Genomic DNA, 17,211 nt, shown 5'->3' with positions numbered 1-17,211 from the left:
TATGGAGGAAAACAGAGATTAAGATCTCTGAAAAAAAAATGCCCAGAGGTACTAGATATGTAGCGTATACCCTTTTTGCAAGTGTTTAGGCCTCATAAAGAGATAAATCATGTTACTAGAGGACTGTAATTTAAACACTTTTTGACCTTCTCTAAATAGATAATTCACCAGAAATATTGTTCATTAAATATTTTATTTAGTCCCAATTATAATTAGAACTTGCACAACAGTTATAGCTTTGAACATAAACATGAGTAACTGATAGCTCCTGGAGCTAGAGATAGATTCTGTGTTGGCTGCTCCATCAATATGAATTTAACATTCAAATCTGATAAAAAAGAAATAATTTCTCTTTTGGTGCTAAACTTCACATTAGGATTTAAGAGACCCAGATTTCGTTCCTAAACCTGCAACTGATTCTTTAAATAATCTTGTTTCATTTGTTTTCTGTATGTATAAAGTTACTCTGTCTGCTTTTTGAAAAGGGTTTCATAGAAATCAGCTAAAAAACATTATCAAAACCTGAATTATGAGTTGCAATAGCTCTGCTTTTTCCACAAAGGGGTCCTGAACATCCTCACCTTTTAAAGATACTGCTTCTTATGTTACAGCTCTTAGTGTCATTGAGTGCTAATTCAATAACTGAGCTTTACTTTAGAGGATTTTTTTTACACTATCATATTATTAAGGGTCCCAATAGCTCAGGAAATAATGTATTTACGAACCCTTACATTGGTATTAGTTGTCCTGCTGTTGACTTGTTCAACTAGATGACAAAGTGTGTATTACCTTTACTTAGTGGAGAGACATCGCAAGAAGAAGATTAATGCTGGGATAAACAGAATTGGAGAACTCATTCCCTGCTCTCCAGCACTCAAGCAGGTAAGTGTTCATTCAGAGGTACGTAGAAGTTTCCTGTAAAATGCTTGTGTGTTTCCTTGTCCATAGAAGTATAAATACTTATTTTGCTATTTGTCTTACAAAGAACACGAAACTGTCTGAATTAACATGCTTGAAATCTTACTAGGTCTTAGTAGTATTTGAAAAAGATATATGTAATAGAATTCCTTTTTAGAAGTACAGGGCCACATTAATGTAATTGTACAGATTTTGAGCTTCATATCTGAAGGTGTTGCACATAACCGTTGAAGGAATGAGTTGGACATGTGACTGACCAACTTTCTCTTTGATTCACATTTGCGATATTTTTGAGAAGGCATAAGACAGACTCATTTGCCCATAGCCATCTAGTCATCTTGCCGATGTCTGCCTTTCTGTCTGATCCACAGCTTCCCAAAGTTCTCATTAAGGGCGCCTGAACATTACTAACAACAGAAGATAAAAAAAAAAACAAACTGTCCCAGCTGCTGCCTTTTCTGTGTTGACCAAATACCTGTTCGCTCTCTCCTCTGATGAAAGGGTGGCAGGATGGACAGAAGTAGGTTGGATCTGGCCAGTGGGTTGCTGGTTGGATTGTGCATCTCCTGTTTGTCAAGTTGTTCTTTACTGTTTAATACAGTCTTTACAATGCTCAACTAGTGAAAGCTGTGGGTTAAGCAAAATCATTTTTCAGGTCATTCTCCAGTCCCTCCTCTGCCCTTTGCTGGTGATTGCTTAATGTCCTAAGATGTAAATTGAATTGCATGTACGTTTATTTCCGTAGTCTTCGATATAATGAGATGAAAGCAATTCTGAAAGTTGAATGCTAATAGTGAGGTAAGACAGTGTCCTTGTGAGAGATGAAAAGACAAAATGACAAAGGCTGACGCACAGAAGCATCTTTTTCCAGACAGAACAATCTACAGCAGAGACTATTACTACAGAACAGCAGAACAAGAAAGAAAATGAGAAGTTTAGCAGGCAGAATAAACATTATCTTACAAAAAGAAGATGGTGGAAAGGTTATGGTATGTTTATTCATCCTGTATTATCCAGTATATTAGTTTCAAAATTATGCAAACGCTTCCCTGGATAATTGTTCTGTGATTGCTTCTTTCCTAATAAAATATGTATGAAGCAGCGTCCTGGAAATTTCAAGTGGTGTATATGTTTATTAGTGAACAAGAATGATGCTTGCTGCTTGGATTCTGTGGCTTAGTATTTAGGTTTTGGCATCAGAAAAGTTTCAGCTCCATCATGAAACATTCAGTTCTTTAAAAACTCACAGCATTTTAAGGTCAGTATCACCCATGAAATTTCTGGTTCATCTTTTAAAAAACAAAGAACGAAAAAAACTACATTCAGAGAATCATTCAGGTTTTTTAAAAATGAAGACTGTTGGAACAAATGCAAGATCTATTGTTGGTAGATCCAATAATGATGAGGTTTTTCCTAATTTTTTCTTTGTTTTTTCTTTAAAGAGCAAGAACATGATCCTGGACCAAGCCTTTAAGTATATTACAGAAATGAAAAGACAGAATGATGAACTTCTGTTAAATGGAGGGAACAATGAACAGGGTAAATAAAGATTTCACTGGAGGCTTTAGAATTTCTGTCACTTCTTTCCAATGTGTGTCTGTTAGTATTTGCTAACAATGAAGCCCGGGACTCAACAGACTTGATGAATCCCAAGACATGCATGCAGGAAAAATACATCCACTTAGAATAACTTGAAACAAGACGTAAAGAAAAGCCCAAGTGCATGTTCTTGTACATAGCTATGAGATATAAAGAAATCATATTGTGATGTAAAGTAAAGAGCTCACAGATAATGCAGTATGATCTAGCAGATTCCATCCTGATGTATTCTACTGTAACGCGCAGAACAATTTCTGACATTGTTAGATTTTTTTTGTTGGAAAAATGGGGTTTCCTTCATGCATATTCTTTTTTTCTCCTTTCAAATACTTTGAAGGTAGTAACAATCTACTTTATAAAAGTATAATACATCATATAAATTCTTATTTAACAGATGCATAAAAATACAGTGACGGAGATATGACAGAAATAATCTCAGAGCTAATGTTGTGGTTTGTAGTTTTTATTTCTCCACATACAATAGAATTCTATTAAATAGTTCATCTTGTTGATGTAATTGCATTTGACAAGCCTAGTTGATTTTCCTAGATAGGTGAGCTGTCTCCAAGTGCTGTTTTTTGTGGCTTTACATAAGTGCATTGTATTTAGTTTTGCATATCATTTTCATATATAATGAAACTTAGTGTCCTGGAAAGTCATGAGATTACCGATTCAATAAAACTAATTTTAGTGCCTGCAAAGGATCAGGAAAAAAAAACAAGATAGATCACCATGTTTGTTTTTCATTTGGTAATTAAATGATTAGTGTTTGTGGTTTTTTTGTTTTATTTTTTAACTAATTAACATATTTAACTATTGGTAGTGGAGTAGCCTGTGGGTTTCATTAGTTTCCTGCTCAGTTGAAGGGTTTACCAGGATACTCTTAATTTACATTATTTTAACCATTTGAAGTTATTATTATAATCCATACATTGTTAGTAATGTATTTCAATATTGCATAGAACTTACTCTCCAAATCATGTGGTAGTATTACCTGGTATTTGCACAGGTGCTGAAGTAATGGATTGCTCTCACTGTTTTGTAGCTGAAGAGATAAAAAAACTCCGGAAACAATTGGATGAACTTCAGAAGGAAAACGGGAGATATATCGAACTACTGAAAGCAAATGATATTTGCCTGTATGATGATCCTACAATCCACTGGAAGGGGAATCTCAAAAATGCAAAGGTTTCAGTTGTTATTCCTGGTGATCAGGTTCAAAAGAACATCATCGTCTATTCAAATGGGAGTCAACCCAATGGAAATAACCAGGGAGCATCTGTCCAGGGAATAACGTTTAATGTTAGTCATAATTTACAAAAACAAACAGCCAATGTTGTGCCAGTTCAGAGAACTTGCAACTTAGTGACTCCTGTGACGATTTCTGGTATTTACCCTGCAGAAAACAAGCCACGGTCTCAGAGTACGGTTTCTCCACTGGCACCCACTCAGCCAGTCCCAGCAGGGAATGTTCTTGAGCTTTCCACCCTAGAGAATGAGCAAGGTGTGCTTGCTACTGCCAGCTCACAGAGCACTTCTCAATCTGGAACAGAACAGGAACTACAGAGTTCTCTAAGTAATACATCACAGAATGATCAAAATCTCTCCAAAAGTAAAAATGATGAGGGGTGCCCGAAATTAATGAAGAAAACACTCCTGCAGGGAATCAGCCTTCCTTCCAGTGCCTCCACGGAAGCCTCTCAAGTTCAACAGGTGAATGCAACCTGTTCAAAAACACCCAATTCTAGGAATGAATTTCAAGAAGGCTGTGTAATTTCAAACAGTGACACAGCTTGCGTGCCATCTGTGAGACTGTCTAGTACAGATAGCTTTTCCTCTGTAAATGTCCTCAAAAGTACAGACTTGGTAAGTAGTGCTGGAATGCCTGTGACTTCTGCAGCAGAAGGAATTAAGGCTGTAACGGCAATAAGCACTCTGCCTGCCAGTCCCCTAGAGAACTGCTGGTCTTTTTCAGGCTCTACAGGTGTTGGCGCTTCAGACTTGAAAAACATGAGTAGCCTTACACGGATGCCTTCAGCTGGAAACACACAGACCACGTGGACAACTTTGCAGCTAGCAGGAAATACTGTTCAGCCACTAAGCCAAACACCACCCAGTATGATGACTGCGCTACTAAATGAGCCAGTTAATGGCGCTGGTACTGTATCTCCTGCTCACAGCAGGCCTTTGACTACAAGCATTAGTCTAAATACTTCTCTGCCTGGAGATGTGCAGGCAGCTGAACAAATTGTAGTTACCTTGCCCTCATGTCCGTCCTTACCTATGCAGCCATTAATCAGCCAGCCACAGGTTAAAACTCAGGCTGCAGGAAATATCCTTTCATTAAATTCAGCTATGCAGGTAATTCAAATGGCTCAGCCAGTTGCGTCAGCCGTAACAGGAGCACCAGCCAACCAGAATGTCATAATTCTCCAGCCTCCAAACACCACTCCATGCCCTCCAATCGTGAGAGCAGAAGTTCCTAGCCAAAATGTCAGTCAACAAATTGTAATTATACAAGCTGCTAGTCAGAATCCTCTTCCTCTCCTCTCTGCCCAGCCTTCTGCTTCAGTAAGAGTTCCCATGAATGGGCCTACTGCAATCGCAAACTCTAGCAACTCTGTACAAAATTCCCCTCTTCCACAGACTTTTGGAGGGAAACACCTTGTTCATATATTACCAAGACCATCCTCTTTGCCATCTTCTAGCTCTACACAAACATTTTCAGTTACAATGTCAAATCAACAGCATCCTCAAACTATCTCATTAAATGGGCAGCTTTTTGCATTGCAGCCTGTGATGTCTTCATCTGGAGCTGCAAATCAAGCCCCTATGCAAATTATTCAACCCACCACCAGCGAAGATCCAAATACCAACGTTGCCCTCAATACATTTGGTGCTTTAGCTAACCTCAATCAAAGCATATCACAAATGGCTGGACAAAGCTGCTTACACTTGTCTCTCAGCCACCCTGCCAATCCCACAACTGTCCATAACCAGATCGCCACAGTTAACTGTGTGTCATTACCAACTTCGGTGGCGTCTGCAATATCTGCAGAGGGTTCAGTATTAACTAGTGCATCTAATTCAATAAATGCTTCCCCCAAAAAAGCTGCTGCTGGTTTGCCATCTAATACAAAATCAAAAAGGACAAACAAAAAGCCGAGTACTAAAAAACACCTAGCAGTCAACAGTAAAGTTTCCTGTCCAGCAATTCCTTGCAAAGATGCGGGGAAGGTAGATTGTGCTCCTGTGGAAACTGTGTCAAAGCATGCAAACGGTGAGGGGCTGTCTGAAAACATGCCGGCAGCATCGCAAGCTTTAGCTACGTCGCAGGCGAGTGGTGTGGCAGCACCAAGTGGCACGAGCATTTCTGACTGTCATTCCAAAGAGTCTGAGTGCTCTGAGCAGGCAGCCGGATCCTGCCCTGTGCCAGAGCTGCCATCGGCAGAGCTGCCGGCTTCCTCGCCCCTGCAGCCCACGGTGTCTGAACCATTGGTGCTGGACCCGCCGGCTGCCAAAGATGCTGCTCCTCTCCCGCAGGCGCGTCGGTCTCAGAGCAATCCACCTACTGCCTCTGCCTTGTCAGAGTCTTCTGCTCCCTGTGAACCCCCTGGTACCTTAACGACTTCTCGTACTGAAGCACATATGACAAATTCTCAGGTTGCTGGGATGACAGCAGCACAGAGCAGCACAGCAGACCATACTTCCAAAGCAGGAGCAATTTCGGAGTCCTGCAATGTTGCACAGGATTCTTCAATTATCATGCAAGATGCGGACTTGTTAGAGGGGCAGGGTCTAACCAAAATGCTGTCTGATCTCACAAAAGAAAGTACAGCTGAGGAAAAAAACTCTTCTTTTACGGTTCAGGGGGAGCATTCTAATTTTCCCATGGAAAACTCTAAATCAGCGGAATCAAATGTTGATTTGCCTGAGAAGCAGGAACTTTTGTTAATGAACTCAGAGGGAGATTCTCTCTCCCAGCATCACACCTGCATTTCTGATCAGGAAGTAGTTAGTGCTTCCCTAATTGCCAGCAGGCAGGCAGACTCCCCAATGTCAACCAGTTCTGGTAGCAGTCGAGGCTTCTCAGTGGCGTCGATGTTGCCAGATACCACCAGAGAAGATGTTACAAGCAGCACATCAACCAGTACATGTAACAACTGCACATTTTCAGAACAACCCGACATTGTAGCTCTTGCAGCAAGAGCTATTTTTGATCAAGAAAACCTCGAGAAAGGTGGAGGAGGAATACAAGTTAATATGAGGGATGCCATCTCTAAGTCAACTGAGGTTGCATCTTTGGAGAGAGAACAACCGACTTTTAAACCTTTACCAGCGAAAGAAAGCAATGCAGGGCCATTAGAAACAGCATCAAACAAATTCAGTGCTCAGGATACAGTGCAAACAAATGTTGATAGACAAGTTGAAAAACCAAGCTGTTCTGTAGGAGGTGTGGAAACCTCAAACACTTCTTTGCAGATTTCAGCCTCCCAGTCACCAAGCATAACCAGTTTAAGCGTGAATAATCTAATACACCAGAGTCGCATTGTCCATCCCCTTGTGAGTTGCTCAAGTTTATCCCAGCCTTCAGAGCCACCAAGTGTTCCTGCAACGGTGAGTCTCTCCCTTCCATCTAGTTCATATGTCAACCAGTCTCCAGGACCAGCTATGATGAATGAATACGCTCAGGAGCAACTGAATGCTATTAGGGCAAACACCATGCAGGCTCCCCAGCTGCAGGAATCACACTTAAAGCAGCAAGGCCATGAAGGTCGCAAAGACTCAGCCAAGCGGGCTGTTCAAGATGACCTTCTGCTCTCTACAGCAAAGAGGCAAAAGCAGTGCCAGACAGCACCTATAAGGCTCGAAGGCATGGCACTGATGAACCGAACACCAGAGAGCATTGCTGATCAAACGCAGATGCTAGTCAGTCAGATTCCTCCTAATTCATCAAATTCAGTGCCGTCAGTGAGCAATCAAGGGCACACGGATGGCCTTAATAGGTTATTCCCATCAAACAGCAACTTTGTAACACCAGCTTTGAGACAAACTGAAGTTCAGTGCAGCTCTCAAACATCAGTTTCAGAACAGCAAGGTCAAGCAGGGCAGCACTTGCAGCCGATTCAGCACGGTCCTTCTCAAGGCATATCTCATCTTCACAGTAATCATCCATACTTAAAACAACAGCAGGCTGGACAGTTAAGAGAAAGGCACCACTTGTATCAGCTGCAGCACCATGTCACTCATGGGGAAAACTCAGTCCACTCTCAACCCCACGGTGTCCACCAGCAGCGAACAATACAGCAGGAGGTGCAAATGCAAAAGAAACGAAATCTTATCCAGGGAAGCCAAGCCACACAACTTTCTCTACAGCAGAAACACCATGGAAGTGATCAGACACGACAAAAAGGTGGTCAGCCTCATCCTCACCACCAGCAAATGCAGCAGCAAATGCAGCAGCACTTTGGAGCTCCTCAGCCTGAAAAGAACTGTGAAAATCCCGCAACAAGCAGAAACCACCATAACCACCCTCAGAGCCATATAAACCAGGAAATTATGCATCAACAGCAACAAGATGTTAGCAGCAGACAGCAAGGTTCAGCTTCTGAACATGTGTCAGGGCATAATCAGATACAGAGGCTTATGACCTCGAGGGGCTTAGAGCAGCAAATGGTGTCCCAGGCAAGTATTGTAACCAGACCATCAGATATGACTTGCACTCCTCATAGGCAGGAGAGAAACAGAGTCTCCAGCTACTCTGCTGAAGCACTCATCGGGAAGACACCCTCTAATTCAGAACAGAGAATAGGAATATCTCTTCAAGGCCCTAGAGTTTCTGACCAGCTTGAAATGAGAAGCTATCTAGATGTTTCTAGAAATAAAGGGTTGGTCATTCATAATATGCAGGGCCGTATATCTGTTGATCATACGGTTGGCTCAGATGTGCAACGGCTTTCTGATTGTCAGACATTTAAGCCAGCAGGACCCAATCAACAACCAACAGGCAATTTTGATGTACAAGCCTCAAGGAACAGTGAAATTGGTAATTCTGTGTCATCCCTCAGGGGCATGCAGTCGCAAGCTTTCCGAATTGGTCAAAATACTGGGCCGTCTATAGAAAGACAGAAGAGATTGCCTTACCAGCCAGTACAGGGTATTCCAACAGGAAATACCCTTCCATCAAGGGAAAATGAAAATACATGCCACCAAAGTTTTATGCAGAGTTTACTTGCCCCTCACCTTGGAGAGCAAGTTAGTGGAAGCCAAAGATCACTCCCAGAGCATCAAAGGAATACGCAGTGTGGTGCGTCCTCCACGATCGAGTACAACTGTCCCCCAGCGCGAGAGAGCGTCCACATCCGAAGAGATGGTGATGGTCAGAATAGGGAAAGCTGTGACATGTCTATCGGTTCAATTAACACAAGGAACAGTTCTTTAAATATTCCTTTCTCAAGTTCTTCTTCTTCGGGAGATATTCAGGGTCGAAATACAAGCCCAAACATTTCTGTACAGAAGTCCAATCCCATGAGGATGACCGAGAGTCATGGAACGAAGAGTCACATGAATACACCTGTTTCTAGCAACATGCATGGAGTCGTGAGGTCCACTCACCCTCACCCTGCAGTTTCTCATGGAAATGGTGAACAAGGGCAACCATCCGTTCGTCAGCCAAATTCTTCAGTTACTCAGCGATCGAGGCATCCTCTGCAAGATAATGGAGGCTCTAAAATACGTCAGCCTGAAAGGAACCGATCTGGAAATCAAAGACATGGAAATGTCTTTGACCCTAGTCTTCCCCATCTTCCCCTGTCTACCAGTGGCAGTATGATCCTCGGGCGCCAGCAGTCTGCGATAGAAAAAAGAGGAAGCATTGTCCGCTTTATGTCTGATGGCCCTCAGGTGTCTAATGATAACGCAGCCCCTGACCAACACACGCTCTCTCAGAACTTTGGCTTCCCTTTTATTCCAGAGGGTGGCATGAATCCACCAATAAATGCCAATGCATCTTTCATCCCACCAGTTACTCAGCCTAGTGCCACTCGAACACCAGCCCTAATCCCAGTCGATCCTCAAAATACGCTGCCATCCTTCTACCCGCCATACTCTCCCGCCCATCCCACTCTTTCCAATGACATTTCTATCCCTTACTTTCCCAATCAAATGTTTCCTAATCCAAGCACAGAAAAGCCAAGTAGCGGAGGTTTGAACAATCGATTTGGATCCATTTTGTCCCCTCCCCGGCCTGTTGGTTTTGCTCAGCCGAGTTTTCCTTTGCTTCCGGATATGCCGCCCATGCACATGACCAATACGTCACACTTATCCAATTTTAACTTGACGTCTTTGTTTCCAGAAATAGCCACAGCTCTTCCTCCAGATGGTTCAGCAATGTCGCCTTTGCTTTCCATTGCAAACACATCTGCTTCAGATTCTTCCAAGCAGTCATCAAACCGACCTGCCCACAATATAAGCCATATTCTAGGTCACGATTGCAGTTCAGCTGTATGAAGACTGATAGACTGACTTCTAGTCTGATGCGTTGTTTATATATTTAAGAAAAAGAAAACGGATCTTACTGGCATCCCTGAAGAGCCCATTCATAGCATCACTGTTTATTTGCCTAAACGTATGTATATGGGTACGTTTTGTATTTATATACACACTGTATTTCCATCCACCTTACTAACTTTAAAGCACCAGTGCCTATAGTAATGCTTACTTACAAGTAAATGGTAAGAATGCAACATTTAGAGCTGTGCAAATATTGATTGTTGATTTTACAACAATCAAGTCTGATGTCTGATTGTCCCAGGATAATCGCCACCTTCAGTAGTACTTGGATGTAAAGAAAGAATTGAGAACATCCGAACGAGAGATAGGAAAAAAAATGCTACAGATTTCAATTACAATGTGTTTACCTAAAACTAAAGACGAACTTGAAGTGGCTTGGGTTTCTCTTCTTCCTTTGAAAAATATTTTCAGGAGCCTCATAACAAGTCAAGTCTGTGTTAATCCAGCATTATTTGATAAAGCCATTTGTTGTGCAGCTTTCGTCTCTTTGAAGCTTGTCACATACACTGGACTTAAGGCTGACTTTACCTGGCAAAAATTACTGTGTTTCTGTGGTCAGCAATTAAAAATACTGTTTTAGAAAATTGACATTTCTTTAAAAAATGACTTTCTGTTTCTAAGACAAAATTTGTTTGGATCTGTTTTAACAATGGCATCTGTTACTGCTGAACTTGGTCAACGTTTTAATGTAGCTTACTACCCCTGCTGGTGTAGTCAGCAGAGACAGCAGCCCTGTTTGTTGCCATTTCATTGTTCATATGCTGCAAGTTACCTCAGGGTGTTTCTTGAACCTTGTTTAGCACCTTCTTAACGTCTTTTTTTTTTTTTTCTTTCTCCTCTTTTGGCCCATGCTCAAACACCAGCTTTCTGGTTTCTAGGAGTGACAGCCCTCTGTTGTATTGAACAGCACACAGGAGGAGCACTGAGCCCATGGCATCCCACAAAATTAATGGGGATCCTCGTGGGCACAGCAGCTACTTAACACTGCCAACAGCGTCGGGGCCTAATTTAATATCAGTACTTTGCACTTGAATGCACCTTTTGTCTAAACCCGTATGATTGTGGGTGAAGGAAGAACATGAATGTGTCAAGATTGAAATATTGCATACCAGGAAGACGTGGTTTGAGCATTGTGAGGAAGGGGGGACATGTTTGTGCGTGCATTAGGGACAGAACGAATGTGTGTGTGCTAGCTTAGTCTCTGGTATACTTCCACAGATTTTGATCCCATTTCATTTAAGGGAAAGGGAAGAACTAGGTAAGTTTTATTTATTTAATGGCTCTGCGATGTGATTTTTCTTTTATTTTTAAGTGCATGGAAATACCATTCCAGATTATATTCTTCAAATAGCATAGTAACTTCAGGTTTCCTCATATGCAATCATCCCACACCTGGCTGAGAGGCTTTAGCATAAAAGAGAATTGGGCAAAATAGAATGTAGTCTACCCTGGTGATGTCTCCATTCTTAAAACGTGGGGTATCACAGTATCACAGTATCACAGATTTCTAGGTTGGAAGAGACCTCAAGATCATCGAGTCCAACCTCCGACCTAACACTAAGTACTCCACTAAACCATATCGCTAAGCTCTACATCTAAACGTCTTTTAAAGACCTCCAGGGATGGTGACTCCACCACCTCCCTGGGCAGCCCGTTCCAATGCTTAATAACCCTTTCGGTAAAGAAGTACTTCCTAACATCCAACCTAAAACTCCCCTGTCGCAACTTTCGCCCATTCCCCCTCGTCCTGTCACCAGGCACGTGGGAGAACAGACCAACCCCCACCTCTCTACAGCCTCCTTTAAGGTAACTGTAGAGAGCGATAAGGTCGCCCCTGAGCCTCCTCTTCTCCAGGCTGAACAAGCCCAGCTCCCTCAGCCGCTCCTCGTAAGACTTGTTCTCCAGACCCCTCACCAGCTTGGTCGCCCTTCTCTGGACTCGCTCGAGCACGTCCATGTCCTTCCTGTAGCGAGGGGCCCAAAACTGAACACGGTACTCGAGGTGCGGCCTCACCAGAGCCGAGTACAGGGGCACAATCACTTCCCTAGACCTGCTGGCCACACTGCTTCTTATACAGGCCAGGATGCTGTTGGCCTTCTTGGCCACCTGAGCACACTGCTGGCTCATATTCAGCCGGCTATCAACCAATACTCCCAGGTCCTTCTCGGCCAGGCAGCTTTCCAGCCACTCATCTCCCAGCCTGTAGCTCTGCTTGGGGTTGTTGCGCCCCGGGTGCAGGACCCGGCACTTGGCCTTGTTGAACTTAATGTTTTGATGTTTTCCTGCAAAGCTAAGTAAAATGGTTCTGCTTCAAACAGGGGATCACCTTTTAATTCAGATGGGGAGTATCTTTAGGACACTAAATGTAAGTGGTGGTTCACTATTTTTGTGTTTATTAAAACTAACTGATGGAATATTTATTTTACTTCAGAGCAAGCCTGCTTTACTGCACTTGCCACAGAACAGTAGCATGTGGTCCATGCAAAGCAGTAGCCTTAGGAATGACTGTCAGTCCTCAGCACTGACTGAGCAAACTGCAGGTCTGCGTTTTGTCTGATTGGACCAGACTGGTTTCCCCTAAATTCTGTAGATCCCAAATGGGCTGTGTCAGGTGGTGGAAATGTGTTCCCTAACGTCACGGATCCATGGGTTGTGGGTGCTAGAGACAGGAGGGTTGTCTCAGCAGTGGCACCATTTGTTACTGGGTATTCTGTGCAGAGGAATGCAAAAGAGCTATTCTTATTCTCTTTAAGTGGCATTTGTTATGAGTAAGCGTATTTGGCTTTCAAGACAAAGTAGTGAGAAGTTAAGCCCTGGTTTACAGGACTTTACTTAAAGATGTTAATCCTGCTCATCCCTCATGTCGTACTGCATTAGTTTCCTCTGCTGGAAAAGCTCCACTGCTCCATGATGTCTTTCAAAACTGGAGAGAGCCTGTAAGCTTACATGGATATATTTCTTCCTTCATATTGATTTCACTATTAATTTCACTGGTGTTGTATCAAGGTTTAATGCGATCATGAGTATTCAGTATAGAACGTATTGTTTGTGTTGGGTTTTAGTGTTTTTTATCTTTTGTTTTTTAAGGTGTGCATTGTTTTCTGAACAGGCAGTAACTGCATCAGGAACTTTCGTGTGCCCCTTTTCTGTGTACAAAGATGACCAAAAAAGCAATCGTATTCACAGGATACCTGTAGTGCAGGCCATTACCACAGAGGCATTTCAGTGGTGTAAAGACTGTGATTTTGCAGCAACTGCACAGTTTCCTGGTGCGTGGCTTAAAACTAATCACCGTATCACCTTCATTCTTCTCTAGAGGATTGTACCTTGCGTTGCTGTTGCAGGGTGCGGTAGTTCCCATACCATGCTGCTTCACGGTCCTTCTCAGGGCTTTTTATGAAAGCTGCTGAGACCAGGATGGAGACCAGTTCACTACCCTCATTGATCAGGGCGATTTCTGTTGACGTTCAGCCACGTGCCTGTAGGAGTATTTTTACATGCCATAAATGATGCCAAACGATCCTGATGTCATTCACGTGGGATGAAAGAAAAGGTAGGAAGACCTAGCCTGAAGAGCTTCATATAAATCTGTTTGTCCAAATTCTATTATCTTCCCCCAAAATTCTGTTATTTTCACTGTTGACTGGCATTTAAATCAATTTAATTCAAGAAAAATTGGCTCTAATGCATAGTGGTTTGGTCTAATTGACAGTTGGGGATGGTCTTTGCTGTGTCTGGCCGGGTGCCCTGGTTTGAGAGTGACTTGTGGGCTTGCCATGGAGTTCAGTTTCTCACATTGGTGCTCACCTGCCTGTGGGAGGAACGTTTGATGGACTGGATAGTTTGCATCAAAAGAGGGGAAATGAGATGTTGAGTACTTTTGTTAGCTTTTAATTATGGAATTGCTTTGTTTTCCTCTTCACTGTAAACGAATTGCCCCCGCCTTTCCATATGGACCAGGCGACGACTCAGCTTCTTGCATTTTTTCCGGAGGCTGGTTTGGGCCTTTGGCACGTTGGTGCTTCAGCTTTCTGAGTGCTGGCCCTTTGCAAGGGCTTTGCTCTCAGCATGAGCAGTGAGGGGAACGTCTTTACTGTTGAGTTGAAAGAATATTTTTCTTTTTCCTCTTCCCCTAACATTGAAACAGTTTTGTGTATCAGGTTGATGAAATTTTAAGGAAGGCTTACCTTACCTCAGACCATGCTTTTTTGGGGGAAAAAAGTGTGTGAAAAAGGAGCTTCTGTAAGTTTTGCTGATGAAATAATTGCTCTACTTGTTGTCATAAGAATTCTATAGGCAAATGCATTTTATTCAGCAAACTTCTATAATGCCAAGAAGAATGACTTGGTATTTTAAAGTTCTCTTGTTTTTAAAAATCTATTTGGAAAAGGTTTCGTGGTTTTAATTGTAATTTATTGTTCTGAGAGTGGAATTGTTTCTTCCAGAACGGTTCCACTGTATCTTTCTGAAGGCTGCTTACTCTAAGTGGGGGTTTGCTTTGTATTTGAAGAGAGGAAGAATACTCCATATTGGTTAATTTAACAAAAGTAGTAGCAAAAGGGAAATGTTCAGAACTACCTCTGGGGTGGGACTGCCACAGTGACTTTCAGCTTGTCCTAAACGAGTTCAACAAACGATAGCAAATGGGCATAGGGCTGAATTGCATGTATTTTAATGTAATCCTTGATTAATCCCTTAAGAAACCTGGGTGAATACGAGCAGAATCAGATTAAGTTGAAAGCAGGCAATAAACAAGTAACGTATTAACATTTATGTAAGTTTGATTGAGAGAAAGGAGCTCATTTAAGCGCAGCTAAGGAAACAGAAATGACTTGAGTGTGTGTCTGAGCCATACTGGAGTGTGTCTGGTAGCTCCTGCTGCAGTCACTGGACTGCTGCCCAGGGGCAGAGCACCTCTCTGAAGAGAAATGCGCTGTGCTAGTACGGGGCCGCCACAAGTTTGCACAGATTGCCTACTGCACTTTAAAGCTGTGCTGCTGCTGCTGCGGTCGGTCACTATTGTTGTTGCAGAAACTAATCGTTTGGCAGGGCAACTGCAAAGGGCATTCCTAGAGAAAAGGCGTCATTTCGTTATTTCTGATCTCCTGGTGTCTTTTTCACCTTGTTCAGAGGTACTTGTGCAGCCCTGGCTCAAGGACTTTGTCACGAATGCATGCAGCCATCTGTTTCTGGATGACTAAGTGTAGTCAGAAGCATTAAGAGCTGGGACCTTTCCCTATTCCCCAGATAACTTTCATGCTTATCACTTCAATAACAATCTCACTTTGACTTGGAAAGAAAGAGTAGAATTGGATCTATTTATACCAAATCGATCAATCTTTGTGATACAGTGATGTAAGAAGCTCCATTCCCTATCACCTAACCTGTGTTTTCCTCTTATTTTCCTTTCTCCCACTGCCACCGACCCAGCACTGCCAGCAGCTGTGAGGACAGGCATGCCCGTGCAGACACAGGTTTGCACAGAACTCTGCCTTCAGCCTCCTGCTGCCTCTGCTGTCCTTAGAGTAGAGCTAAGACCAACACCAACACTTTATTCCCACTTGTTACACTGAGAGCAAATTATTCTGTGAAGCAGTGATTTACCGGAAATGTTTGGTCATGATGATACAGAACAGTCTTCTCTCTGCTAAGAATCCTTACTTAGTTACATGAAAGCCACTTATTAGTTGCTGATACCAGTTTTTATACGATAATTTCAGAAGAAACCTAACTGAATTTTTACAAGTAGGTTCCAAGTTTGCAATATGCTGTGCAGTTTCAGCAATCACAAACGTGAAACAACCAAGACAGCAGTGGGTTGTACCCATGTTCCTGCCTGCTCACTGTGAGAAGGAAAGCAAAGATGGATTTTGCCACAGGAGATTAATCAAAGATGCTGTTGCCCTCCACAATGTAAATTATTTATATTCAGTCTAGAATTTTCTGCTGTGCTCTTGTTTTATACAGCTGTAAATTACTTGGATACAGCGCCACTGGAACGTCCTTACTATTTTGTAATGGAAAAAGGAAATCTGCAGTAGAATATATAATGAATGAACAGGAACATCATCTTGCAATTGTAAATAAGATCTTGTTCTGTTTATTTTGACATCTTTTTACAAATGTGTTGCATTTGGGTGTAAATATCCCAAACCATGACCTTGTTCAGAGTTCTGAGATTTCTATTGTTAAATGTAATACTTTGTTTAATAGCTGTAATAATTATTTGTATAGATATGAACATGATAGTATTTTATTAAAAAAAAGGAAAAATGTTCCTTGAGTACTGTATTCTTTTTGGTGCAGCTTCTTTCCCTATTTAAAAAAAAAAAAAGTGAGATGGAAGGCTTTCAAGGTAAGTAAAAGTTTTGCTTTGAGAGTAGGAATTTACAGTTAGGCTTTTCCATCAATACATATTCACTACTATACTAGAATGATGTACCACTTTATTTGGATAGATATAAAACTGTTATCCAGAAGAAATGTGTATTCAATCTAAGTAATGCAGGGCAAATATTGTCCCTGCACAGGTGGCAGTCATCAGTGTCTTAACGCACCTTCCTGCCCCTTGTGCTTGCCAGCCTGCTCTGGGCCAAGGGCCCCTGTCCTGCCGGGCTCATACAAGTGCTGCGAGTACAAAAGCACAGCTGAGGCTGGCTGGAGCTGGTTCTTCCCATGCACCACCCAAAAATCACTTGACTTAGTGACAGCACTGCGCTGGCTTTTACTGAGGAAGATGTTCAAGGCCAAGGCAGGTGCAGAAAGGTGTTGCAGGAAATATAAAAAAAAAATAAGGCCAAAAGTTGTTAGTGCTTCTGCTTATAAAACCAGCAAATACTTATACTATGACTTAGCAAATCAGCACGAGTTCGTATTTAATAACCAACTGTTGAAAACAGTATCAGTGTAGAAGTGGAGATAGCTTTTTTTTTTTTTTTTTTTAAATGCCCTACACAGTCTGGCAGCCACCATTTCCAGCTGGGGTAGCTTCTGCTTCTGTTATGCTTCTCAGCCCGTCGTGAGCCATGTAAACTCACCGAGTGAGGGGAAAAAAAGAAAAAAAAAGAGAAAGGATTCACTGGGAAACTGAAGTGTTTGTTCCTCTTCTCAAGAGGTGTTAGA

At 42.2% G+C, this 17,211-nt stretch overlaps 1 protein-coding gene across 16 annotated transcripts in view; it reads left to right on the top strand.

Annotated features, from left to right (window-relative positions):
• Positions 1-16,366, top strand: part of USF3 (upstream transcription factor family member 3) — a 33,017-nt gene extending 16,651 nt beyond the window's left edge. For 11 of the 16 annotated variants that reach the window (XM_083819942.1, XM_083819955.1, XM_083819952.1 and 8 more), the window contains 3 exons: positions 800-882; positions 2,361-2,457; positions 3,563-16,366. In XM_083819942.1, the coding sequence (XP_083676068.1) occupies positions 800-882; positions 2,361-2,457; positions 3,563-10,026 (6,644 nt within the window). In that variant the 3' untranslated portion in view covers positions 10,027-16,366. The other 5 variants (XM_083819944.1, XM_083819945.1, XM_083819943.1 and 2 more) reach the window with 3 other exon arrangements.
• The last annotated feature ends 845 nt before the right edge of the window (positions 16,367-17,211 follow it).

Source organism: Anser anser, assembly GCF_964211835.1.
Source record: "Anser anser genome assembly, chromosome: 1".
NCBI lineage: Eukaryota > Metazoa > Chordata > Aves > Anseriformes > Anatidae > Anser > Anser anser.
This window is presented reverse-complemented; position numbering and strand designations above follow the sequence as displayed.